General features: G+C 36.8%; 1 protein-coding gene across 1 annotated transcript; it reads right to left on the bottom strand.

The window, feature by feature from the left end:
- Window positions 1–193: 193 nt before the first annotated feature.
- Window positions 194–27,927, bottom strand: LOC113231287 (EF-hand domain-containing protein D2 homolog). The gene is made up of 3 exons (XM_026465532.1): window positions 27,603–27,927; window positions 5,328–5,492; window positions 194–911 (listed from the first exon to the last, which is right to left on the bottom strand). The coding sequence occupies exons 1-3, from the start codon at window positions 27,770–27,772 to the stop codon at window positions 659–661; spliced, it is 588 nt and encodes a 195-aa protein (XP_026321317.1). The 5' UTR covers window positions 27,773–27,927; the 3' UTR covers window positions 194–658.
- Between the last annotated feature and the right edge of the window lie 13 nt (window positions 27,928–27,940).

Here is a 27,940-nt window from a genome sequence, read left to right on the forward strand (position 1 = left end):
CTTTAATAAACCGATTATATAAAACCGTTGTTATGGAAAGCGGCATAGATTGTATTTAAATCTTAAGTAGCAATCGTTTTTATTTAGAAATAAGTACTGAAATAAACAGTTCGTTGTTTTGATACATAAACCTTTTATTTGTATATTTATATTTATTTTTACATTATAATTTAGTATTATAAAATTATACTAGGCATTAAATTATGTTAGTTTACATAATATCTGATTTATAATATAAAATTTTTAGCAACTTTACATGTTTAATATCTCTTTCAATAGCAAAATCAATATTTAAAATTAAATTTGGTACAACTTACAAGCAAATATTAAATACCAATTAAGTTCTGTCACATTAATAAAGAGCTATACAATATTTAATGAAAAGCCCAGCTGTACAGGCTAACTCTATGCCATAAGCCATTTTTTTGCATTTTGTATTGTATATCTGTTATTTCTTTACACTTAAACTATATAAAAATAAATCATAACTTACAACATCAATACATAGTAACTTCAAAATAGATCTATCTTCTCAATTGTTAATAAGAAAACGACTCTTCCACAGTTTTCTTTAAAAGTAATAACCTATTTCTTCAAAGCCATGGTAACAGCTTATAGACTAGACAATTAGACATGCAACAAGTAATACAAAATTTTATCACTGTTGAAATAGGGCGGCCTTTTCTTTGAATCTCTGCCTCCTCAACGCTTTTTCTTCGGCGTCCCTCCGTTTTTCCTCTTGTTCTTGAATGATTTCGTCATGGAATTTGTTTGTTCTGGCGAGTTCTTCAATCTTAGCTTCAAAAAAGTTCTTAGCTCCGTTAACTCCAACCTCATCCACATTGATTTCTGTCAATCTGGCCAGTGCGCCCAAACCGGAGTCTACCTCTAGTTCTCCCGCACGGGCTTTTCTGTAATAAACGAAACACGTAATATATTAAAGGAACTACTTAGAATAGATAATATAAAAATTGTTGTATCAGCATTCCCATTTAGGCTTGATTTGGCGGAACGTAGGAGAGTCGAATGTATCATACTACTTCATAGTAGTGTCGCCTATAAATCCCTCTTAACAGGGGAAAATCCACTACGTTTTATGCCCGGCGCCCACTGACAACACGGCACGGCAGGGGATTTCTAGGTGACAAATAGTAGGTAATAAACCTTAATAGTATGATATTATAAACGAAATTTCATTAATAACAGTCGTAACTACTGCTCGTATTCCAGAACTCTAGTCAATGCTCAAGTTAGGACTTGAGTATGATTTCAAGCACTGGAAATACGACCCTAATGGCAAGGCCTTGAGTATGATTTTCAGTGCTCACTGCAATACCTAAGTCTGCTCAAATCCTGACTTGAGCATTCAGTAGAATTCTGGAATACGACTCTCAGAGAACAATTCTACGGTAAGCTTAGATATACCAAACCGGTAACCTCCAAAATACCTTGACAGGCTTTGGCAGACTTTTACGTTAAACCATGGACCAATAACTCTAGACGACTGCTAATCCACAGATGTAAGCAATACTCTTTGGATGAGTACAAGACAGCGTAGTAGGGTATTTAGTACTTATTGGTACACCAGATGTCGCGACGAATACCAAATTACAATTGTAGTCGCAGACATATATTCTTTGATTGCACGGATTTATATATTTCATAAACTGGATCGCGCACTTCGATGTAGCAAAATTACAAATTTACGCCTTATTGGGTTATGGATTATGTTAAGGTTATTGTATGTAAAAGTAAAAAACCGAGTCACGTGAGATAGCTCGAAGTAGTAGTCTGTCCTTATCTAACAAGTTGCCAACGCTAAATAAAATCATCTTAGATAGTATCAAGTCTAGTATTACTGGTTTGTGGTGTATAGTTTATTAACTTTTTAAATTTTGCTTAAATAAAATTAGCTTAAAGGTTTTACTGTAATAATACAAAAAAATATATATCAACAATAAAACCTTCTATTATGAAGTAGCATATCAAATAAGTATACTAATTTGTATTATGAAATAATATTAGTAGTTTTGGTCATCATCATCATCATAAGCTGCCACATTTTCTGTACAAATTAAAAAGTTACAAATAATATGGCTGGCTGAAACATAAATGAATACCCTATTTGAAACAGGCGCATTACTACTTTCAAGCCTCTCACTCGGCTCGTTTGATTAACTAAGTGCGCGGTCCAGTTTAATATACAAGTCCGTGTGTGATTGTTATTAATTTTGTTTACAGTGACAAGCTGCTACTTATCAAAGTTACTCTAATTTCTAGCGATAAGAAACAAATCAACTAGATGGCGCTTATTGCACAAATTTTTAAGAATTGTGCCGGCTATATATTTTTTTAGTCTTAGCGCCATCTAGCCGTATTTTTAAATTAATTTGTAACACACAATGCCATCTATGGACACGCATATTTCTCAAAGCTCAGAAAATCATTTTAGCTCATAATCACTGTTTGAATAATATTACTCACAAAGAAAAAATAAAAAAAACTTCATGTATTTCATATTAAAAAGGAATGAATTGATATCCATGGCCATTTACATAATGTATACGGCTTCCAGGCTATTATTGGTCAGCGCCACCTACATGAGATGATGATTCAGGTGAGATGGAGGTGAAATGTGCACTTATTTACTTATAAAAAAGACCTAATTTTGAACTTTTTTCAGATCAATCCTCTTGATTGATCCATGGTTTAACGTTACGACTTATCGCCCAGGAGTGAGTACACTGTCGCTACTCGCGACTGTATGCCACGGCATGCCTAAGGATACCGCTGCATATTTGCCGTCAGTGTACGCTTGCATGTAGGGATGCCGTAGGATCCCTTGCCATACTGTTCCGCCACGCGCCAGTGGAAGCCGGGCCTTGCATTTACATACCTATAAGGTAGCTACTATAGAGCACTGATCGCTACCTTGATAGAGTATTGCAGAATACTACGAAGAAGAGAAGAATACAGCGACGGGCAGAGCAACGAAACTCGTGAAGAAAGCAATCATCTTTTGATCTAAAATAATTTCGCTTGCTTTGTTTGTCGATGTATGCTTGTTTCAAAATCGTAGTAAGTACTTATTCTGCAATACTGCTTTATAGCAGAAAGGCTGCGAGATAACTAAATAGTTTTTGAATTATGACAAACAGGTAAACCACAAGCACACAAATGGTAAATGTTGCGCGGGCCACATAAAGCTATGTAGGTATTTTAATTGGGTACCTTCCTACTCAATTGTTTTCATATTAATCGGGAAACGAGTTTATCTAGAGGAAGGAAATAGTTGATTTATATTTTGAAGCTAATTGGCTATGTATAGTGTTTTGTTTCAATACAAGTTTAAAAAGATTTTTTTAATGTTAGTTCTGCGTGCCTCCGCTCTGTTATGGTAAAGCTGGAACGAAACACGGGTATATCAGAAAGATATGGGCAGTGGTTAAAAACTAGAGACGCGCGGAGTACAAGTTTTGCCGAGTAACCGAGTACCGAATATTACTCGGTTTAACATTTGCCGAGCCGAGTACTTGGCCGAGTTACTCGGTTCATTACAACCGGAACGCGAAGATCCTTAAAGTCCCATTGTTCTAGAATTAGACCGATATGTCAATGAAAGTTTATTGTCGCGAGAGCAGAGTCCTTTCGAGTAGTGGGCATAAAACAAGATATCCAAAACTGGCACAGTGGCACGGCTGTTTTTATGTGCACCTGCAAGCAATGTGTATAGCGAGCCGTTACTTTCCGAAGCGGGTGATGTGTATGAAGAAAAAAGGAACAGACTATTACCCGAACGCGCAGAAAGCCTTGTATTCCTACATGATAACCACACCCCGGACACTCCATACAACGATCGAAAATTATTTACCTACTACTACTACATACAGCAAGGCGCTATCTGCACACAAGCAAATGTGTGCGTGAAGTGGCATCACTTGCTCATACTATTACTTTAATTCTAACGCTAATCTGTTATCTATAATTCTATTATAGAGTCCTAATAATTACACATGTTCATTACGTCGGTATTTATGTCGATACAATATTATATTTTTCATTAAGTCACTAACTAGAATAATATATACCGTAATAGTGACCGTCAATGTGCGGGGCGTGGTGCGGTATTTAAAGCTATGGAGGGGCGGAGAGTGTCCGTTCTCGTTACTTATTTCTTCTCTGTCATAACTTGTCTTTGTTAAATTTTAAGTATGAATAATGTAAACTTTCTTTTTAAATTACTAAATTGCTACAAATTGTTACAATTGTCTAGAATTTGTAGTAATAAATATCTTTTGATTATTTTAAAAATATTGTTGGTTTTACTTAATTATGTCTATAGCTGTAATGCTTTATTTTAACCGAGTAACTCTTCTCATGAACCGAGTAATTCGGCCGAGTACGAGTAGTAAAATAACGGCCGAGTACACAGAGTACCGAGTAGCAAACGATTACTCGGCGTATCTCTAGTAAAAACTCAATCAACCCGCCCGGGTTTTTACCCATTTCAGCCCAAAATCGTGAGGGTATGACGAATACGGAATTTGGCATTGACTTACAATTATATGGACGTCGTGTCCGCGCTAAAAAGTGTCCGAACTTATAGGGCGTTAAAACCGTATACAGAGCGGCATTCACGCTTTAGTCTTCATTTGTTCGACATTTGTTCGACAGCGAAGCAAGCAAAATTAGACAGTACTGCGATAACATTACAATTTAAATTCAACGTTTTAGCTTTTTCATATTCCTTTACATGTCACTACGTTTAAATAGGTTGACTTGGGACATTTTTTTTCGTCGTTTGTGTATTAGACCCGTCGTCCATTTATTTGTAAGTCAATGGAATTTGGTATAATTCCATACATAAAACAAATTTCTATACATATAACAACTAAAAGACGACAAAGACTCCAACTCCACACCAACACCTTGCAATCCTGTGGATTCTCACTCTTTGCTCACTACTAAGAATGCACTTTATAGAAGATCGATTCAAGTGCATAACGTCTAAAATTTTTAGTATTGTTTTATTTCAATACAATTTTCAAGCGGAATCTATTCAATAAAAAGGCAAATCAAATCGTCTAGATCAGAAAGCAATAAAACATTTTGTAATAATATCATTAAATTTGAACAAATCTTGATTTATAAAAAAAAATTGTTGTAAATAGTTTTAGTCCTCCATTTTGGACATTAATGGGTTTTAACTCGACATAACCCGGGGGCTTGCCCATTTCTGGTACCACATCCTCAATCTTGACTCACTATCACTTTCTACAACCACGGTTATGAGAATGGTACAAATAACAACAATAAGTGATACAAACCTATAAATAAGTAGGAACTCCCTAAAGCTGATCCGGTTGTCCATGTCCTCGTCGACCTCTGTGATCATGGCTTTAAGGCCCAGGTGAGTCTGCGGCGCGCCCAGTCGTTCCATCATGCGCTTCACCTCGCTCAGATCCAGGTAACCGTCGTGTCCTTCGTCGAACCTGATGACAAACGTTTAACGATCAGAGTATTTCCTATCGAGTTTTGATTAGGGAGAATAATAAACAAAAAGGTTTGACTAGCAGTAGAGCTCCTTTTATAATTAAGGTTTGAGTAGCAATGCCTTAATTCGAGAGCTGTTTGCTCGCCTGACTACCACGTCGATGTATACACCGATGATTTTTTATTAAGTTATAATGTTTTGTTAATTTATTTTAATTGTGATATTGTTATTTTTTTTCAGAGGTCCCAGGTTCGATTCCCGGGCAGGGAGAAATATTTGTATGGCCTACATTTATTTATCTCGTGAGTTTGGGTGTAATTTGTGGTTGTCTATGTGTGTATCCATAGCACCCGCGACACAGGGTCTCCCTAGTGCGGGGCTATGTTGAGTGTGAGCGTTATTATTATTATTATTATTAGAAGTGTGCGGAGCGGCGTGTCGTGATGCCAGAGGAGGTGCCGGATTCCTGACTTCAGCCGCTTGTCATACCAAGCTCACAACAATTTTGGGGCACAAACTGTTATATACCATTCGGAGTTAATTGTGCTTTGATCATGTATCACGCAGTAGCAATGTGTCCCGTCATGCAGAAAAATTAGGCGACCATTTGTTTCTGTGTGCTTCGTGTACGACGACATTTCGTTGGCGTCGGCTCATCTTCAAAACACCATACAGTGGACTGATACTTTGATTCAGGATCAAAGTTACATTACCATTTTTCGTAACCTCTCAGTATATCATAAACGTTTTTTTTCTCGCCAGTGTCGAATTTATCTAACATAAATTTGCGCCAATCCACGCGACGTTCTTTGTGCTCATCGTTAAGTTTGTGCGCAACCCATCTCGAACAACGCTTATGGAGAGACAGTTGTCCGTGAATAATAGTTTGCAATGCTGCTGATCCACTGCCCAATTCTCGCCTCAGCTCTACATATGTAGTTCGTCGGTTTTCACGAATTACTTTTTCGACAGCTTGAACGTTTTCTTGAGTAACCACGGTTAGTGGCCGACCTGACTTTGCCTCGTCTTCAAATCTTCCCCGTCCTCTTTTAAATTCAGCAAACCAAAACTGTACCTCGTGAACAAGCAGTATCACCAAAAGTTGTGGCTAAAAGTTTAAAACATTCTCGCGGATTTAAACCTTTTTTGTACTCATAATTAGTGTTGCAACGACTAGTATTTCGCCTTCAGGCCGAATACCGAATATTCGGCCCGGAGCGAGGCCGAATAGCTGAATATTCGGCTAAACTATTCGGCCTGATTAATGATCTTACGAAAATTGGCGCGCAAACTGTATTATAGCAAAGATAGCTAGCTACACACACATATATTATATAAGTTAAATTAAATTAAACCAATATTATGGTTTTGTAAAAAGAAACAAAAAAAGAAATTTTACTTTCAAGTTTATAATTCAAATGTATGACATCTTAACGAAGAAAGTAATTGTTTATTTCACATCAGCAGATTTTGTTAGCGTTTATTTAATCATGATTTCATGACAAAATTACATAATAAGTAGGTAGTGTTCATTTGATTTGTTACCTTTTTTTTGATCTCATAGAAGTTACTATTTGTGATAATTTACTGTATTTTCTTATTTTTTCCTCCTTTTTTTAAGTATTCGGCCGAACAGTGAAAAAATGCAATATGGGTATCCTTTTGAGGTATTTGGGGATGCTCATTACGAATATGGCACTCATTTCTAAATCCAAGATGACGGGCGCGATTTTTCGAATAATGGCAATTTGAGTATCGTTCTCGAGATATTTCGGGGTGCTCATTACGAATTTAGCACTTATTTGTAAATCCAAGATGGCAGACACCATTTTTCAAAAAATGCTATATGGGTATCGTTTTCGAGGTATTTGAGGATGCTCAACACGAATGTGGCACTCATTTCTAAATCCAAGATGGCGGGCACAATTTTTCGGATAATTGCAAGTTGGGTATCGTGTTCGAGATATTTGGGGATGTTCAATACGAATATGGCACTCATATCTAAATCCAAGATGGCAGACACGACAGTTCAAACAAAAGCAATATTCGTAATGAACACCCCCAAAGACCTCGAAAATGATACCCATATAGCATTTTTTTGAAAAATCGTGCCCGCCATCTTGGATTTAGAAATGAGTGCCATATTTGTAATGAGCACCCCCAAATACCTCGAAAATGATACCCATATTGCATTTATTTGAAAACTCGTGTCCGCCATCTTGGATTGAGAAATAAATGCTATATTTGTAATGAGCACCCCCAAATACCTTGAAAACGATACCCAACTTGAAAGTATTCGAAAAGTCGTGCCTGCCATCTTGGATTTAGAAATGAGTGCCATATTCGTAATGAGCACCACGAATACCTCGAAAATAACTCCCATATTGCATTTATTTGAAAAGTCGTGTCCGTCATCGTGTATTCAGATATAAATGCCATTTCCATAAGGATTACCAAAAATAAATTTTTGAAAATTCTTGTCACTTGACATTGTCGATCGACAGTAACGATCGACAAAACCGAGCATATCTGTAGGCACCTGATCGACATTGTCGATCGACAAAATCGAGCACATCTGTAGGCACCTGATCGACAATGTCGGGCAAATCTGTAGGCACCTTTAACTTAATGATGAGTTAAGCAAGATACAATTTCCCCACTTTTGAGGGAAATGTTATTCCAAGGCATCATTATTTGTATATTTGTGTGCATGCCGACGAGCGTAGATACAAGTTGCTTACGCCTACATGAATTTGGTTTTTGCCTCACTTGTGACAGTTCGTTGGATATGAAACTATCATTCTATGCGTTATTATTCTAAGTAGCAGCATATATTCTAATTTTTCATGTATAGGGAGCATTTTGCAGTAGTGGTATTATAATAGTATGGTATTATATTGGTGTACTTTAATTTAATTTTAGAAGGTACTACAGTTTGTAAAATCTATATTTGGGTGAAATCAAATAAACCAGATTCATACGCTTATTTGCCACCCTTAGTGGTTGAATATTTTCTTCAAATTCGAATGGGACCTCTGCTGAGGTAGCCCCTGCTCAATAAAAAAATAATCATTGAAATCGGATCACAATTTTTTTTTATAAAATATAAGTGCACATTTGACCTCCATCTCACCTGATGGAAAGTGATGATGAGGTTGACGATGGAGCATGCACACCTAAATAATGCCTATTCACCCTCGCCTTGAAAAGGCCCAAGTTATAACGTTCAGGGAACAAGTCTGCAGGCAGGGAATTCCACTCCATAGCCGTTCGCCATATAAATGTGGAAGCGTAACGCTTCGTGCAAATCTTTGGAATATCCACAACATAGGGGTGGAACTCAAGCCTACGCCTAGTCCCCCGGTGATGGAAAGGGGAAGGCGGAATTAAATCGTGTAATTTCATCGCACACTCTCCGTGATAAAATGACAAGCAGGCAACTTTACGGCGGTGTTCAAGGCTTTCCAGCTTCGCCTACACTAATTCCGAGTCACCAATAAACCTCTTGACACGATTGTCAATTGAATCCAAAGTGGCCAGTTGATATGTAGTAGAGCCATCCCAAAGGTGGCAGCAGCACTCCAAGCACGACCGGACTTGTGCTTGGTACAGCTGAAGCAACAGTCCCGGTTTAAAGTAACGCCTCACCCTGGAAAGGATGCCAAGCTTCCTTGCTGCATTTTTGGCCATGGATTCAATGTATCTGCCGAAGTTCAAGTTGTACGACAGGTCCATTCCAAGTAGCTGGAGACAGTCGGCTATCGGTGTGGATATATCACGAAAAGTCGGAGTCAGCTCGAAGGGACTCCGTTTTGTGGAGAATAGACACGCCTGAGTTTTGGTAGCGTTAAATTTGACAAGATTGGCATCGCACCAATCGGGGACCGCCTGGAGTGTCAAATCCAAACGGCTAACCATGGACTCTCGACAAGACTGAATTTCCTCTCCACTGACCCTTGCGTTGGTCAAGTACCTATCTACAACTGTGCTGTCATCAGCATACGCAAAGGTACCTGGAATTAACATATCATTGATATGCAGCAGAAAGAGAGTTGCAGACAGTACGGAACCCTGAGGAACTCTCGGCATCTATTGCCATATGTTCGGAAGTGTAGCCTTCTAAGACCACTCGAATCGAACGCTCACTCAAGAAATCCGAGATCCAATTGCAAAGGTCAGTGGGATGCCCGTAAGAGGGAAGCTTACTTAAAAGGCTTACGTGCCAGACCTGGTCAAAGGCTTTAGAAATGTCCAAAGACACTGCAAGTGCTTCGCCTTGCTTTTCTATAGCCTCGCTCCATATGTGACAGGCGTACACAAGAAGATCCCCCGTAGATCGCCCTCTTCGGAATCCGTACTGGCGATCACTGAGGAGGTCTTCAAGGTACGACAGGAGACGGTTGTTGAGCACGCGTTCCATAGTCTTGCAGAGTATGGAAGTGACTGAGATAGGTGTATAGTTGACAGGATCAGCTCTGCTTCCCTTTTCCCGCACAGGTTGCACGTTTGCAAGCTTCCACGACCAGGGAACTACACCAGTTGCAAGTGAGAGGCGGTACAGACGGTATGTCGGAGTAATCGCGTAACAGACACAAAATAATGCAGTGGAGTTAAGAACCTCCTGCTTTTTTTGAAGTCGGTTAAATGGAGTTAGTTTAGGAGAAGGGAATAGGTAAATAATAGATAAATACATTGACTTACATATAATTGTAAGTCAATGGATAAATAAATAAATATTAGACAACATCACACACGTTGTTCTGATCCCAAAGTAAGTAGCTAAAGCACTTGTGTTATGGAAATCTGAAACAACGATGATACCACAAACACTCAGACCCGAGACAATACAGAAAAGCTAGTTTCTACATTAACCCGGCCGGGGATCGAACTCGGGACCTCAGAGATGGCCACACCATGAAAACCGGTGTGCAAGCCACTCGACCATGGAGGCCGTCATAATAGGTAATGAGACAACAATAATGGCTTTAATTAAATTTTTAAATAACTCAATAAACTTAGCTCGTCATATACTAAGTAGCGTGATAGGGTATAAGACGAAAATGTCTAATTTATAACATCTATCGATCTACCAAATAAATAACACCTTAGAATATGCAATGTCACTATGCTACGGCGATAATTACACCACACTATCGTAATTATTTTAATAAGAGTGTCTATATTACTGTAGGTACAATAATTGAGTGAAATTAGTAATATTTGTGTTTTAAAGAGGTGCAAACTAATTATACCCACTTTCTCTCGTAATAAAAAGTAAGTATACTTAATAGTACACCAATCACACGTATACTTTAAAAACCTTGTTTTCATTTTTTTATGATATTAAATGACGGGAGGAACAAGTCGTACGCCTGGTGGTAAGCTACACGCCTCTCCATGACAGTTGCAGTGCCCCTCAGACATTTAAATCGCAAAGATCTGAGGGGCAGTGTCACTGCGCCCGTCACTCTGAGACATAAGTTGACAAGACCCATTACCCTTCAAAAATGCTGACATTACTGCTTGGCGGCAGAAATAGGTAAGGTGGCATTACTTCCAATTATCCTTGTTATCTCTACATCGCTACAAAGTTTGTGGCATTTTGATGGTTAACACCTACTGTATCCGTAATATTTCTCCAACTGCTGTGTGAGGTGGTTGTGAAGGTTTTTATGAATTTTATTTAACCTAATTGCGGAAAGACAAATTTCCTCGACACATAAACCTTGTAACGTGCTCTATAATATACTTAACGGAATCCGAAATCGCGCGTGCGTAATCAAAGCAGCGACTTATGTTTGTTAACATTAAACAGCGCCCGTAACTTCATCGTCATTTAGGCCACATGCGCAGTTTAAATTTGGTATGTTCCGAGTACCGCAAGACTTAGGAGTACGGACTCCAGTATATGAATTGTTCATTTTGTATGCAGAACGCGTTCGTGCTGGATACTCATTTTGGCTTACCCGTACGCCGGCGTGTCTTTTCCTTGAAATCCAATGACAAACATAGCAAAACGGTCTTTAAGTACTGACATATAAACTACAATATAAATTTGATTTATAGCTCTACCTTGATTTGTGCTACGCGCAGATAAGTGCCCGACATTTTACGGTCAATACCATTTTATATCTCACTGTGAACCCTTCAAAGCATCATACTCTTATCTTTAAAAGGTGTAAAGTGAAACCATCGCGAACACACTTAGAAATAATTATCATACATATATACTCAAATATATCTACAGCCAAGTGCAGACCTGTTACAACAATGACTAACTCCTCGTAAACAGCGTAGATTCATACAAACCGGTTTTGTTAAGAGTTATCCTCGTTCCCTTCGTGGTGTGAAGTGTGATACTTCTTTGATATCAGCAGGAAACACTATTAAACTATTACATCCTCTGTAGATATGGCGTAGAGGGGGCCGTGGAGTTTTAAAAGTAAATTGCGCATGTTCGATTTCGAATTATAAATACAACAACATGAATCGAACAAAATTTAAACTTGAACTACAGGAAAACGGTTATGAACTTGGTATAAAGAAATATATGAAAGAAAAAGCGATTTTCCTGTGGTCTTTGAGTTACAAACGTCAAAGCATATGTCAATTTGTGAAAACGCCGTGTCTGACTTCACCATAGAAAAACAGTGAATGTAACATTAGCCCCTTAACGTGAATCGAGCAGTCCGTTACGAATCGCATTGTTTAACTTCAAGGTGAGGGAACGCTAGTGTTGGCAGCTAGACTGTAATTTATTTTATTATAATTCATTAGTACGTAATGCACGTCATTTTTTTTTGTTTAGGAACGAGACGACCACCTGTTGCTGATTTGAATGCTATCCTTTCGGACATGAATTGGTAGGTACAACTCCAAATATAGAATGCTTAGAATATATGACAGTTGTCATACCTGACATTACAACTTTATGATGCATACTTCACATTTTATTTCATCTACACTGCACACAGAATTCCAATTATTGGTTTCGGTTAATCCTTATTTACATAGCACCGGAACCTGAGTTATTCGTTAACTCGCGCATGGGAAACTCGCGCGCGTGCGCGAGTTGCACCTCCCTCTACTTCGAAACAATATATGTAATTAAGTAACTACGTATTTTTGTGATGATTTCTTTTACATCAGTCTTTTACAAAGTTCCACTTCTATTAATAGACATATAGCCGGAATGTGTAGCTGGAAACTTTCATGCCAAATACAGTCGATCGTGTTTGTTATGTAACACTCAATATAATTTAGCCTTGCAACAAAGGCTGTTTTATAAGCATAAAAAACTGATATTGTGAATACAATGGTTATAGTTAGACAACTAATTAGTTAGAATAGAGTTAGACAACTGTTTCTTGTGAATTTTGTTTCAATGTATCTCACTTTGCATATCTTGATTTTATATATATATGTTGGAATAATGAAAAAATTATCGGATTATAAGTATTAAATAACATATCAAAATTTATAGCGCTTTATAGGTAAAAGAAAAGTACGAAATTAAGATAAAATGCTTTGCTATATTTTGTCAATCGACGGGCATTAAGTGTGAAATGAAACACTATGTATGACACACCACGAAGTTTCATTGCTCGTTCTTAAATTTTGCAGAAGTATGTTAATAGTTCATATTACGCGTTTTATTACGAAATCGAATTCTGTTATCACGTATTTTGATGCGATATGATACAAAATAAAAACCTTTTCAAAGTGGTTTTAATATTTTTTTAGGTTTCCGAGGATATAAATTGGTAGATATATTTCTTTTTATTTGACTTTTACCGGAACACGCAAATTTTTGTAATTAATTTCTATTCTATTGAATTTTCAGCTGAACAATATGCGGTTATTTGCAATTTACGTTTATTAGTAGCATCAGGGCTCCTTGTGAAAGAGTTCGTCCAGGAAAGTACTGCCACCTTAACTATTCCTGCCGCCAAGTAGAAATGTGAGCGTTCCTGCATTCCGGTTTTGAAGCGTTGAGGGTGCAAGTGAAATAACAGGCATATGGGACTTGTTAACTTATGTCTCAGGATAACGGACGCAGTGGCAGTGCCCCTCAGATCCTTGCGGTTTAACTCTAAGCTCTGAGCGGCATTGCAACTGTTATGGACAGGCCTTGGTATCATAAAAAAAAAAAATCTGTTGTGTTCATCTGACACAGATTAGCTTACGGTGATTGCAGTGAAGACTATTGAATTTCAATCGAACTGATATTTAAAGTAATTATTTGAAAGTATTTGAAAGTAATTATTATATTACAGTCGTATCAAATTCGGACATTTGGCAACAAGCCAAGTGCCGCTTACTTAGTATATAACTAGTCCACGTAGGAAATCAATATGTCTTGGCTAACCGTGACTCGGAATATCTGCAAACATTTATCTTTCGTATTTACACCAACTGCATGAATTAAGAATATTAACTATGTTACCTACCACTTAATGTCTGTGTTATTTAAAATTACACTGTTACAAACCCCAAATGTCTAGGTTACGAGACACTTTTATAAACATTGTAGCTCTGTTAAGCATCATGCTACTTTAGTATCGTTTTTTTATTTAAATACGTTCTCATTAAATAAACGCGTAACTAATAAAATAATGCTTTGCTTCAAAATAGTTTATTTAGATTAGTTAAAATGTTCAAGACGTCATTTCTTTCAGCAAGTAGTGAAAGAAAAACTTTTAGAACTATCGCGTAAACAAACATAAATTCCGATTTGTATAAAAACCTGTAACTAGTATTGCTCAAATGCAAGACCAAGACGAGACTAACCCAGTCTTGGTCTTGCGTCAGTTTACCTCTTGGTTAGGTCTTGGTCTTGCTGCAAGAATCTCGCAAGACTATCACGTCTTGCAATTACTTGCTATTTATTAGATAAGCAAAAATACCGACGCGGATTATCTTAAACCGCAGGATATCATAATGTTTGACGTTGACCGGTATCACAATCAGTATTAAGATTAATAAAAATTCTTTGAAACTTCAATTTTAAAATATATTTGCATGAAGCGAAGAACAAGACAGCGTCAAAATGTGCATGGGTATACTGACGACATCCATCTTGCATTTTTATAACATTATGTCCATACTCCTCGAATACACATACAGTTCAATATCAATTGAATAAATTTGACATTTTTCGATGAGTTGACTTACCACTGACTGTAATTAAATTACAAATACCTAAAAAAAACTGCGAGATGCAAGAGTTTTCCATTTTTGGAACACCAAGACTGATTTTGAGCAACACTACCTTTAACTCGCGATGGATTCTTTCTAATGTGATAAAGAGACGGGCAATTAAACAAGATTTGAAAAATAATTATAAGTAAATAATAGCTATGTATGTTATTTAAGTATTGAATCGACCATAATAAATTTTATTTCACTTTACAGTAAATTCAGTATTGACATAATATACTACGGCTAATTCACAAAATGTTTGCATACAAATTGAAAATCGTGTTCTAGAAAAATATTTAGGAATTTATTTTTTGAGACCAACAACATTGTCTACTGCTGATGAAATAGTCCTATCAGTAGTAGACAATGTTGTTTACTTTGTGCATAACTGACATGTGGCATTGCTTATCATAAGCAAACTGATTACTGGGATAGCTCCTTTATCAACTTCAACATCTTTTGTAGTGTTTTATTAATTGCCTACTCTGAGTGTGAACACTTCTTTTCAGCTTATGATGTACCTTAGGTCACGCGTCAAGCTCCTTGCGAAGAAGTTCGTCCAGGGAAATACTTGCACCTCACCTATTTCTGCCGCCAAGCTGTAATGTAAGCGTTATTGCGTTCCGGTTTGGTAGGGTAAGGGTGCTGGTGAAATTATATATTACATTTACATAGGCACATTGGACTTGAAAACTTATGTATGTCTCCGGGTAACGGGCGCAGTGACAGTGCCCTAAAGATCTTTGCAATTTGAAGCTCTGAGTGGCACTGCAACTGTTATGGATAGGCGTGCGCTTACCACCAGGTGCACGAGTTGTACGTCCCGTTACTTGGTATTATAAAATAAAATACATTGAAATCGATTACAAGCGTCAAAAATTCCGAAGACGATGACCTACAATTAACGCAGCAACCAACCACATTCAAATCGAAAAGAATGTTTAGTGAATATTAATAAATGGAAATGAGATAGTGTAAGATTGTAATCTTACTCCATTTTGTGTAAATTTTCTTCCTAATTATCGTTCGGATTCAGCGATCGTGGATATTAATGTAAACGTAGGAAATTCACACCATGACCAAATCGAGTCGCGTATGCAGGTACGCGGAAAACTAGTAGCAAGTCATATTTCCAAAAATAACAATCTATTTCTACAAATACGACTCAAATGTGGTTCTCGAAACGATATACTTTAACCGTTCTCAGCGGGAGCCATGTTTACTAAAACGCACACGGTGCGCACGCGTCGCTCGGTCGACATGCGGTTATGCCGTCGATATGTTATAAAATTATGACTGACATACATATTAAAAAAACGTAATTTGAATTCACGCATCAAGAACGGTTTTATTGCCATTCGATTAGCTTGCGGTAAATATTTGCTAAAAGCTCTTATTAAGAATCGTTTGATATTTGAATTTTGTTTATTTTATCGCGCCTAATGTACCTGAGTCATTCTAATTATATGTGCTTTAGTTAAATAAAAAACTGGTTTTAATTTTATCAAAACTACTTGAGCTAAAAATACGATTTGCAGATAAACATTTTTTTTTGGAATCTATTGCGTGTATAATTTTTTCAAACAAGCCAACTAAGTATGCACCATGGAGAAAATAAGAAAATAAGGACTAAAATAAGGATTATTTGGATTACTATGTATTGGACATGAATAAATATTTTTTTCGGAATATTTAGTTCCGCGTATATTCGTTCCATGGTTACGACTTATTCTGTGGTCACGACCGACCATGGCGCCTGTAACCAGCCCGGAACGTTGGTTTGTTTGAAAAAAACAAACATACGCGGTTTAGATCCGAAAAACAATTTCATTTCCATCGTGCACCAGTCGCGATCGATAAAAATATGTTGTTACAAGTGGTCTAGCTTCTTAACATCTGTCATCGATCTACGTGACCTATTAAAAAGTCAGTGTCTTCACAGCTACACACAAAACAATAGAGCATCAAACTGGGGCTAAGTAATAAAACAGCACCCGGCTGACCTACTAATATTTAGATCGACGCCGTTTTTAGTTACTTCGGCACCTATAGGTTCAATTTACATTGCCAGAATTTACTAACCATAGCATAACGAAACTTGATGAAACATACAAACTAAATAAGAACCAAAAAACAGTACCTCTACCAAGAGATTACAGTGACAGATATCGCTTGCGACCGCGTAAAATGTTTGTATACAAAATGTTGTTTCTTCTTGTGACCACTAGGAGCGCTGTACAATTTGCCATACAAAATTTTGTGAAGTAATTTACGCGGTCGCTAGCGAGAACTGTCATAGTAAACTCGTTGCAGAGGCACAGGTCGCGCGTCTTCCACAAAATTGTCGCGCAGTCTCGGGAATTCCCTACCGTATCGTATCTAGTCTGCACGTTACGTAATCGACATAAAGTTCATTATGCTATATACAATGTCCTTACAAAGATTCGCTTTCATTACTTAGATTCTTTATTTTTTAATTTTCTTTACTTATTGCTTCGTTTCCTTTCTTTAGACCAAACTACATAATGGAATGGAATCTATTGTTCAATACTATTACTTATAAGTAAATTATATAAATTTCATAATTTTTTTTAACTTTTCAAAATGGCGGAGGAAAACCCAGATGCGCCGTACACCGTGTCTCTAAGAGTCGTGACGGTTTAATAGGAGTCCACTGAAAGTCAGCAATAGTGTCTGCCTACCGACATAGGTAAGCAAAAGTGAGCAAGATCGAGAGATGGGAAGCGCCCGAGTTTTAACCCGGCGCTTAGTTAACGCCGGGTATAAATCGGGTTAAAACTCATTAACGCCCGAAATCAAGGACAAAAACTTTACAACTAAACACTGTTGTAAATCGAGTTTTGTTTAATGATAACATGTATATTCCATAAATCGGAAAGATCTAGACGGTGGATTTGCCTTTCTGTTGATTCGATTCACTTGAAAATCACATTGAAGTAAATCGATATAAAAAAATTCATAAAAATCGAATCGTTATTTGTATCCCTAGTAGTGAAATTCGCAAGAATGGAATGTGCATGGGTATTGTGTGAAGTTGCCTCTTTTTTATAAAGGATTTTTTTATAGTGAAAGTTGTAATAATTATGGAATTCTACGCAATTCTGTATACGCCGTTCCTGCCCACGGTTTTAGGGCTGTAATGGCGACATAAATATTTTCACATAATTAACGAGTTTCAGAATTGACCAGTTGACGAAAATAGCGTATCAACGAAAATGGCGAGTGGTCCCCTAATTCGTAATGAGTTAAAACCCGCCTTGGGGTAAAAACCTGGGTAGGTTTTAACCCACTGCCCATCTCTGGCGAGATCCTATTATTATGCACTTTCACACGCACAGCACGTGGAGTACTAATTGTAATTGTTTTATTTTTTTGTTGTAATTTGATCGTGCGTTTTGTATAATTGTTAATACTGCCATTGTTGTAGCGGACATAAATGTTTTCTTTCTTTATTTAAATATAATGAACTTTCTGAATCACACATTCAGGACGAAAGAAATCAGCTTTTCTATACACTTTGGCCTTGTAAGTATGAGCATTATGCATCCACCAGCATTTTACCATGTCACTTTCAATTAAGTACTCCCTATAGTAAAAAATGTACATATCCAATGAACTCCAATAGACCTCGTTTAGGTGCAAGAGTGACACCTACTGTCACGTAACTAGTATTGTTTGTGTATCGTTCGGCCTGGAAGCAATTAAACCTGACACAGTTTTCCCCTTTAAGAACCTGGGAACCAACATTTATTGTTTAAGTATTTATTTATCATCTTTATTACTATTTTCAATTAGGAACATCGAACTTTAATCTCTTTGGGTCGTTTTTCGAATATCTAATTGAATGTTGTTTACTACTCAACTTGACTTCCGTACTTCCGACATCATTTCTATTTTCATCGCTTTGAATTTGATTAATCATTTATTAATGAATTCTTTAAAGTTTCTCTTAAGTATTTTAATATATTTAATCACACGTAATCAGATGCATATCACATTATGGTATATCTACACGTAGTACACGCTGTAAGTTTTGGGTTAACTTTCGATTATGTAAAGATATCCATTCCAAATGTAGCTGCTCTTGTTAGTTAAAACCTATAAAGATGTCGGATATAAATATTACCAGATACCTGTACTTGAATTACTATGCTCGACTCATTAGTTATTCTTATTCATAATATTGTATTGTGCATGTTTAAACTGTATTAAAGTGGAGTTGATTACGCAAAGTGAAAAGTTATTTTTTTACATAATTGATGTTTTAAACCTCTAAGGGATCATTATGGATAGCTCAGTAGGTAAAATAATTTACTGTACTTTGGTACCCACGCCTTAAATAATATTTTTTAAAGTTCACGCATTGCGTGTGAATTTGGTAACGTTTAAGGAAATTGCTAACTCATTAGTAATGATAATGAATGTTACGACATAAACACTGCATTAATTTCATGATTGATTCGTAACATACAAGGTTGTTTGTAAAATACCTACTACCAACCTCGCACGCCTATATTACTAATATCATAAACAACAATTACAGGCATATGGGACTTGTCAACTTATGTCTCAGGGTGAGGGACGCAGTGGCAGTGCCCCTCAAATCTTTGTTATTTAAAGCTCTGAGTGGCACTGCAACTGTTATGCATAGGCGTGTAGCTAACGATTTGTTCGTCCCGTCACTTGATATTATAAAAAAAAACAACTTTTGTTTCATGATTTTTTTACAAAATATAATTTTACCAAAAATAACCTTGTCGTTTGTGGTATATTAGCTGACACTTTTTAGATCTGTACTTGGTAGTAAAGTAGAAAGTTCAAATATGCACAAGCGTCGTCCTCAACGACGGCACTCAGCCCTCAGGGCGCGTTCCCATTATGTCGTCACTGCACGACAGATAGTCGTGCAGTTTTAAGTGTCGTAGCTATAAGTTGTTCACATATAGTAATTGCAACAAAATTTTTTTGAAGTTACGATGTCAGACTGTCGTAACAATGGGAATTCATCCGATGATAAATAAAACGTCACGATAAAAATGTGACGACCGATAATTGCAGATTCAAATGATTCTGTCGTGCAAACGACAAGGCGGCTGCCGTGAACGATAAATTGTCGTGGGCCCGGCTAGACACGACAGCCGTTCAACGATAAAATAAACGGCCACGACTCAAGCGCTCATCGCTTCTCGGCCATTTGGTTAAGATCAAAGTGTTGTAAAGTGCAGTCATGAAAGGTAGTCATGTTATGGGAACAGGCTAGACGCGACAGTCGTCCAACGATAAATAAAACGTTACGACATAACGAGAACACGCCATTATCCGTTTTTCACCGTACCGCACAGAGTTATCACTGTTTAGAGCGATCTATTTAAATATTTTTATTTTTGTACGAAAGTAAAATCTGATGAATGAAGTCGTGGAACAAAAATTGTTATTTAATATATTAGTAATATATGTAGTTCTGCGAGGTTGTTAATAATTTACAAATAACCCAGTATAAATCAGGTACTATATTGCTGTGTCTGCCGAAACGACTAAGTAACACCAGTAGGAAGGCATCAATGTAGTTAAAACACTAGATAATGCAGTGACTGTGCGTGTTGACTCGGTATATTGCAACTACAGAATACAGCTACCGCCACCGCCGCCGTTGCGACACAATGCGAATTGTATAGCTTTCCCAACCATTAAATTCTATTATTCTTGTATACAATTATTTTCGGTTTATTTATGCCACTCTATCAGGCGAAGTTTTACAACGAATAATATTAGTAAATCGAAAGGTTACACGATCAACCTTCTGATTTCTGCGGCTGCTACGCCCACGATTCCACCTACATTTGTATTTGCTATTGAACACGATTCCGATTCTTTAAACAATATTTTTCACGCATATAACTCAAGGAAACCTGACTTAGAAGAAGGTTAACAAAACTTGCAATGTTTCTGAAGTCTCCTCCGCATTAGTTCAGCGTAAATTGATGCATTACAATTCTCACACATATAAATCAAAGAACCTTGGCGCACGACTTGTTCGACCCATAACTGGATATAATAAAAAAAAACTGTTGTAAAAGAAGGTTCACAAAACTCTTGCAATGCAGGTATGTGAAGCCCGATACGCATTAGCTTAGCGTAATGGACACATTGATGCATTACATTTGTCATGCTTAGAACTCAAAGAAATCTGCTGTTGAAAAAGGTTCACAAATATCTTGCAAAGCATGTAAAGTCCTCTCCGCTTTCGCTCAACGCTGTGGCTCAGTAACGAAAAGTAGGTACTTAAAAATTTGCTTTTTAATATAAGCACGCTTTTAATTTTAAGCTGTAAGCGTAGTGCAGTGCCTAATTGTCAACTCTCGCCATCTATGTTTTCTAAACAAATGAATTGGCCAATGTTATATATATTATAAAATTAAAATAAAACTCGTGTCTTACAAATAAATTTACTTATAACCTTAAGGGCGCGTTTATACGACACTAATTTCATCGCGCTCACCCCGCGCGGTCGAAGAGCGGAGTCTGCGGCGGCCGCCGCCCAATGACCGCGTCACTTGTTCCGAGACCGAACTGTCATGGCAAAATACGCTCTATTTATTTAGCTTTTAGCTGGAAGGCACTAGCTTATCTTTTGTGTACGCGGTCGCCGAGCGGAGTCCGCTCTTCGACCGCGCGGCGGCCGCGCAAAAACTTTCTCCTCGTGTGTCTGGGCGCTTAGTGGCCTACTCTCGTTTTCACTCTCAACACAATGTTGCAGGCTTTTTTTAACATAAAGTGTATGAGGCTAAACGTTTTTCTTAACGATTTTGTAAGCTTCAAACTAAATAGCATTTATCTGAAAAGCGTTTTTAAAACCACGCTTTTTTAGAAAAGAACAACATTTTCATCTTCAACAAATTGATGCTTTAGAATTTTCATGCACATAACCCAAGAAAACCTGCCGTTAAAGAAGGTTCACAAAACTCTACCAATGGATATAAAGTCCTCTCCGAATTAATCTCAACCATTGGACACATTACGACGTAATTTTCTACTTAATTATTAGTTTCGTGATATTGAAAACATTGTTTCAAATAGTAACAAACAAATGTATATAAACTTTGCAGCAATTACTCATTACGCCTATTGTATTTTAAAATAAAACGTGGACAGTGGTCAGGAATATGTGTCGGATAGAGAAACACGGATAATAATTTCCTGATATATGTAATGTGAGTCTGTGAGTCATTCTACGTGCAATATCAAATGACATTTGATACACTCTCGCACAGTTTCGTCTCACACGAGAATCTTATTGTTTTGTTCTATTGTGGATGCTTTCATATCTACCTTAGATATTCCACAATATGACAAAAATAGATCATTAGGTTATCTTGCAATAAGTTTGCTAAATTAAATATTCATCCCTTGTAAATAAGAATCAAGTTTCGAGTTCCAATTGTTGCACGTAGGAAATGTATATATTTTTTCATTGTCAACCGTGACCATGGGATCTATTAAGGGCCTGTAACGTTGGTTTGTTTGAAAATACAAATATACGCGATTTTTATATCCGGAAAAATAGTTTAATTTCCTGGTAGTAGCGACTTTGAAAATGTCTGATAAAAAATTAACCAGACTGTCGTAATTTACGCGGCGGCGGCTCTCTATGATAATGTCTAATTATGCTAGAAAACAAAAGCCTACAATTCTGCCCTCCTTATCATAACTAACGTAATCGAAATTTTTAACCAAATTGGGTTATTAACATATCTAACATTAGCGATCTACAGAAACGATAGATTGTAGGTTTGCGTAAGGTATTACGCAGTAGTAGTCCCTGTACGCTACGTATGTCCACGTGTACCGTATCCTAATGTTTTAAGTATCGTAAAGAAATATAGAACCGTTCCTCAACACACATTAAATTATTGGTGAACGCAAATGCGCCGAATTACAACTCGTTCACATACAGTGTCACACGTATGTGTATCGTAACACAACTCGATATATAAGTACGTATTGCTTCAACACACGTGAATGCAAAAAATAATGCACCAAATTACAACACGTCCTTAGGATGCTTTGTGCAATGGTCTAAGGAAATGATACTGGCAATCATCATTTGGAATTAAAATGATATTACACGAATTTAACGGTGTACCTACTTATTGCAAAATTTCTTGAAAATGAAAACACATTGCCTTATAACCGGGAAATGGGTAATTATACGATAGTCTATCAAAATCAATAGTGTATCTATTCACATCATTCATCAACATCATTTAGACTTGATTATTCCATTTTAGCAGCAGTAGAGCTCCTTATGAAAGAGTCGTCCAGGGAAGTACTGCCACCTAACCTATTTCTGCCGCCAAGCAGTATTGTTAGCGTTCCGGTTTAGAGGGTAAGGGTGCTGGTGAAATTACAGGCACATGGGACTTGTCAACTTATGTCTCAGAGTGATGGGCGCAGTGGCAGTGACCGTCAAATCTTTGCGATTTAAAGCTCTGAGTGGCACTGCAACTGTCATGAACAGGCGTGTAACTTACCATCAGGCGCACGACTTGTTCGTCCCGTCACTTGATATTATAAAAAAAGTTAACTCATTAAATTAACATAGGTACCATAAATACTTGACCGTATTATTCATTTTAATAATGAAATGTAATAAAAGTATATTAAAGAGGGAAACAATGATCCCGATGAGCTCAAATTCAATCTTTGTTACGTGTGATATCTTAAAACCTAAAAGATTAAAAAATCAGCCTTGTCGGTTGTCTACACGATCAACTTTACAAAGTTTTTGGTTATTTACGTCTTTTTTATCGCGTCTTTGTCAGTCAATGACAGTTGTGATAATGGATTTGTGAATAAAAACATGTATGTCACTTAATGAGAAATCGTTACCCAAAATCTAAAGATAAGACCGATATGGTAACGATTTTACGAAAGATTTTCTTGGCAAAACGAAATGCAATACTTGACTGTATACATGCTGAACGATTTGAGTAGGTAGGTTATAAATTAAAAGGTCGGACGACTCATGCTGCAGCGGGCACTGATTTTCTCGCGTCCCCCGTTCACTTCAATCTGTACTTCCTGCCAAACGCATATTGATCAATCTGATACCCCGTGTGTTGATTTAGACCTCAGACCTCTTGGCACTGAGACTAATTGTTCAATAAGGGACGAATAATTTCTTATCAAAAATACTTTTCAATCGTTAACGTTGTTGGCAAAATATTTAAAATCTCTAAGCCACGGTTAATGAATTTAACCATTTGTTGTTCCGTAAAAACAATTTGTTGGTTGGAAATTCGACATGGTAAAGATCAATGGGTAAAATAAAGTTTCTGGAATGTTTCTTTAATTTCCGAATCAGATTTTATAAAGGTCAGTTTTTCTTTCAATTGTTTTGAAATATTTTTTTTAATTTTCTTGGTTTTAAAAGGAGAATACGAATGTATCAAATGACTATCGAGTTTTTAGGGTTTCGCGATTGTTCCACATAGGTAATGAAACTATTTTTTCGGCTCCAATTCGCGTGTATTCGTTGTTTCAATGAAACCAATGTTTCGGCTGGTTTCGGGCCCTTTACAAGTCCCATGGTCACGGCTGACTGCTTTGTGTTCGAGAAAACAATATAGGCGATTTACATCTGAAACGTTTTTTTCGAACAGACTATGTATATTTCTGTACACCTTAAAATTCATAATGTCAAATATATTTATTGCGTTAAATAGGATATAAGTAGAATACTTGTTGTGATGTTTACGGCTGTTCCACACATTTAGGCATTTCTGTGATGCAATATTATACTCATTATAAATAGCTTATTACATAAGTACTTCCTTTGTATATATTTATATATAAATAATGAAGCCGATTTTCTTATTTAATACATATCACATTATACATAAAAATTTTCACAATATTCGCATACTTATGTCCCATGATGGTTTTTCGTAAAATATTGTGTTAGTCAAATTTAAAATATAATCTACCTACGTATTATCATTGACACAAAGGTCGAACAAAAAACAAAGAAAAATTTCTTCGATCAGATTTTTTATACCAACTGGCGAGACAAACAAGTCGTGGGCCTGGTGGTAACGGCACGCCTGTCAATAACAGTTGCAGTGCCACTCAGAGCTTTAAATCATAAAGATCTGAGGGGCACTGCTATTGCGCCCGTCACCCTGGGACATAAGTTCAAATGATAAGTCCCATGTGCCTGTAACCGGAACGCAGTAATCCTCACATTACGGCTTGGCGGCAGAAAATCGGCAGTGCCTTTGACGAACTCTTTCACAAGGAGTTCTACTGCTACTAAACTTTGGAGTTTGAATTGGAGACGAACCGGCGTCTGTTGTCTCACTGGTGCGGATCTAGTCAGCAGATCTTACATTGGGTTTAAACAGTTTTTATTGCCTTCAACAGTCACCAATTTACATATCACCAGCCAAATGTGCCATTTGGTTTTTACCAATTATAACTAAATCGTACTCATTTGATATGAAAAAAGATCTGTATCAGTCACTTTACTATTGAGGCTGCGAAATGAAGTTAACATATTACGTAATACATTGTATAATGTATGCACTTACATACAAGGGAGAAACATAATTCCAAGTTTTCGAAACAAAGGCTTACACGGCCGGTCTTGCTCTCACACATCTTTGTCGTATAAAAGCCCTGTCAACATTAATAGGTAATACTGTTTCCCAACAACAAATAATGCGTATCTAAGATTATTATGACCATAACATACCGGAAATTGATATCGGAAAAATAAATACTTATACACGTAATATGGCACGGTTATAAATTTAATGAATGGAAACCGGTCACATCACACACAAGGCTATGAATCAGTGCTGACTGCTGACACCTTTAACTTACACTTCACAAAGATGACTAATTGTGATGCGTAAACTTGGCGACATAATGGCTAAATCACCTGCGGGGTTAAACAGAATGATTAATTTCCGTATTGATTGTATCTTTTAGGAAATTGATGTTCTATCTCTTATTAGTTATATTGAATCATTCATGTTATGATTATGACTATCATCGTATGTTTAGTTAGAATTATTGTTGTTTCAATTTGTTTCAATCACACAATTGATAAACATTAATAGATATTGTTTATTTTTCATTTCTATTATGCGGAATGTTTTGTATGCTGGTCTCATGGCGGTATATTATTTTTAGGTCAGACGTGTTGATTTTCATTTTCAGTTATGCGGGTTGTTTAGTGTTCCAAATGCGATTGTTGGTTTGCTTACTGAACCCGTTTGAAGGGTTTAGTCATTGTTTACATAACCCTTAGACGTAACCCCATTCGTAGTATTGTACAGTCACGTAATTTTTGTGTTACTCGTAGCGAAATTACAAAGAAATATTCTCCGATAATGTGGTTTGATATTGTATAATGTAAATAATAGCTGTTACTTGTGTCAGATATTTTATGATTACCATACAATCAGAAAAACCTAGTTACGAAAAACAATATGCGTTCTTCGCATAATTTAGATTGTTTACATATTTAGTGTATTATAGAAACAAGGTATAAAAATACAATAAAAACTCAAAACTAAAGCTATATACCAGAAAAATAAATGAATTAAATTGGGTCTCTGTGGCAAGGTGCCCAAAATGCCCAAAACTAGCAGCGGTCACCATTTGTATAGCTATTCTAATAAGCTGGACGTGGTAGCTACCAGCCCTTGGGTCTCCCAGACTGTCTGTCAAATTTCTTAATATGATTTAAAAAAGGGTACAATTAATATATTACAACACGCTAGTGCACGCCTCAATATTATGTAGATATTTTTCCGGGGACAAAATAATCGGTACAAATGTGAATTTATAATTTCACAAAGTATACCAATTGTTTTCGATACACATGGTCAGTGAAAAGGTAAAAAGTACTAAAACGTCACTTTGAGCAAAACTAAGTCCTGTTGCAAAATTGATTATTTTTTCTACATCAATCCGTCCAGGGTTTGCACATCGATCAGAATATTTTTTGGCGCTTTAGTAGTCAAATAATTCGCGCTAATTTTATTTAAAAAAAACTACAAAAATGAAAGAACGAAATGTTTGCGATCCCCGGCGCTATTGTCCATATTACGCTAGCTCTTCCCCCGATAAGAAAAAATATTTTTGATCTGTTAAAGGTGCAAAACTACTTTGCACATTCATTTAAATTTTAAAGTTTTATTTAACTTTTTTGAGTGTTACAGAATGTGAAGTCTACAGAAGTCATGAAACAGCAAAAACCTGAAAACATATCGTGGGAATTCCTCTCAACTAGCCTATTGGATATTCAATGAAAGTGGTTATGATGCGAATTATTCTATCGTGGTAAACATGGCGTGGTTCTATTCATTTGTTCTCCCACGACGATTCTGCGATGTTGTCATTTTGTTACTAAATTGCGTTTAATTACATTTACCTAATTAATCGGCGGTTGACACGTATTAATTCATTTACCTATATACCCTCATCAGTTTGCTACTCAGTTTAAATTTTGTACTTACAAATTAAAAGAGGAAGTTAATAAAAAAAGTCGTTTTATTACTTAGTGTAACTAACCGTATCAACCTATCTTATCTTTCAAAACAAACTGAAGAGCCCTTTGAGTACACTCTACCGCTACCCTATACTAGCATTTTGGTTACCTAGGAAATACACGCAGTTACACTTAACTGTAGTAAACTTGATGAACATTTTAACATGGTAACTTGATGCATTGGTCTGTTAAATATAGTTTTTATATATCCACGATGTAATTGTCCCCAATTTGAATATAGTGTTTCAGATAGACACTAAACAAAATGACCACGTCAAGTTTTAGCAAACCCAAGTCTGCAACGACACGATAAATAAAACTACTTACTTGTTGAAGGTCTGCTCATATTGTTTTATTTCCTTCCTGGAGAACTCGTGAAATTCCGTGTAAACGTTCACGAATTTGTATTTTGGTTTGATTTCCAGACCTTCTTCCAGCTTATCATTGATTTCTTGTCTCCTGGAGAGGATGTCGCTCAATTCTTCTGTGGCTGCCATCGCTATGAATTCCGCGCCAAAAAAAAGTGGTTTTGTTGTTGAGATTCGAACGTCGAACACGCGAGAGGCTGATTGCACGCTTGCGACCTTACTGGCGGCGTAGCCGGTCTGAGTTCGCAGCCGCCAGTCAGTGCCTCGCACTCCGCGCGCGCTCCGTAATCAAGCGGG

Source organism: Hyposmocoma kahamanoa, unplaced genomic scaffold (genome assembly GCF_003589595.1).
Source record: "Hyposmocoma kahamanoa isolate Upper Pololo Valley unplaced genomic scaffold, ASM358959v1 65, whole genome shotgun sequence".
In the NCBI taxonomy this organism is placed as follows: Eukaryota; Metazoa; Arthropoda; class Insecta; order Lepidoptera; family Cosmopterigidae; genus Hyposmocoma; species Hyposmocoma kahamanoa.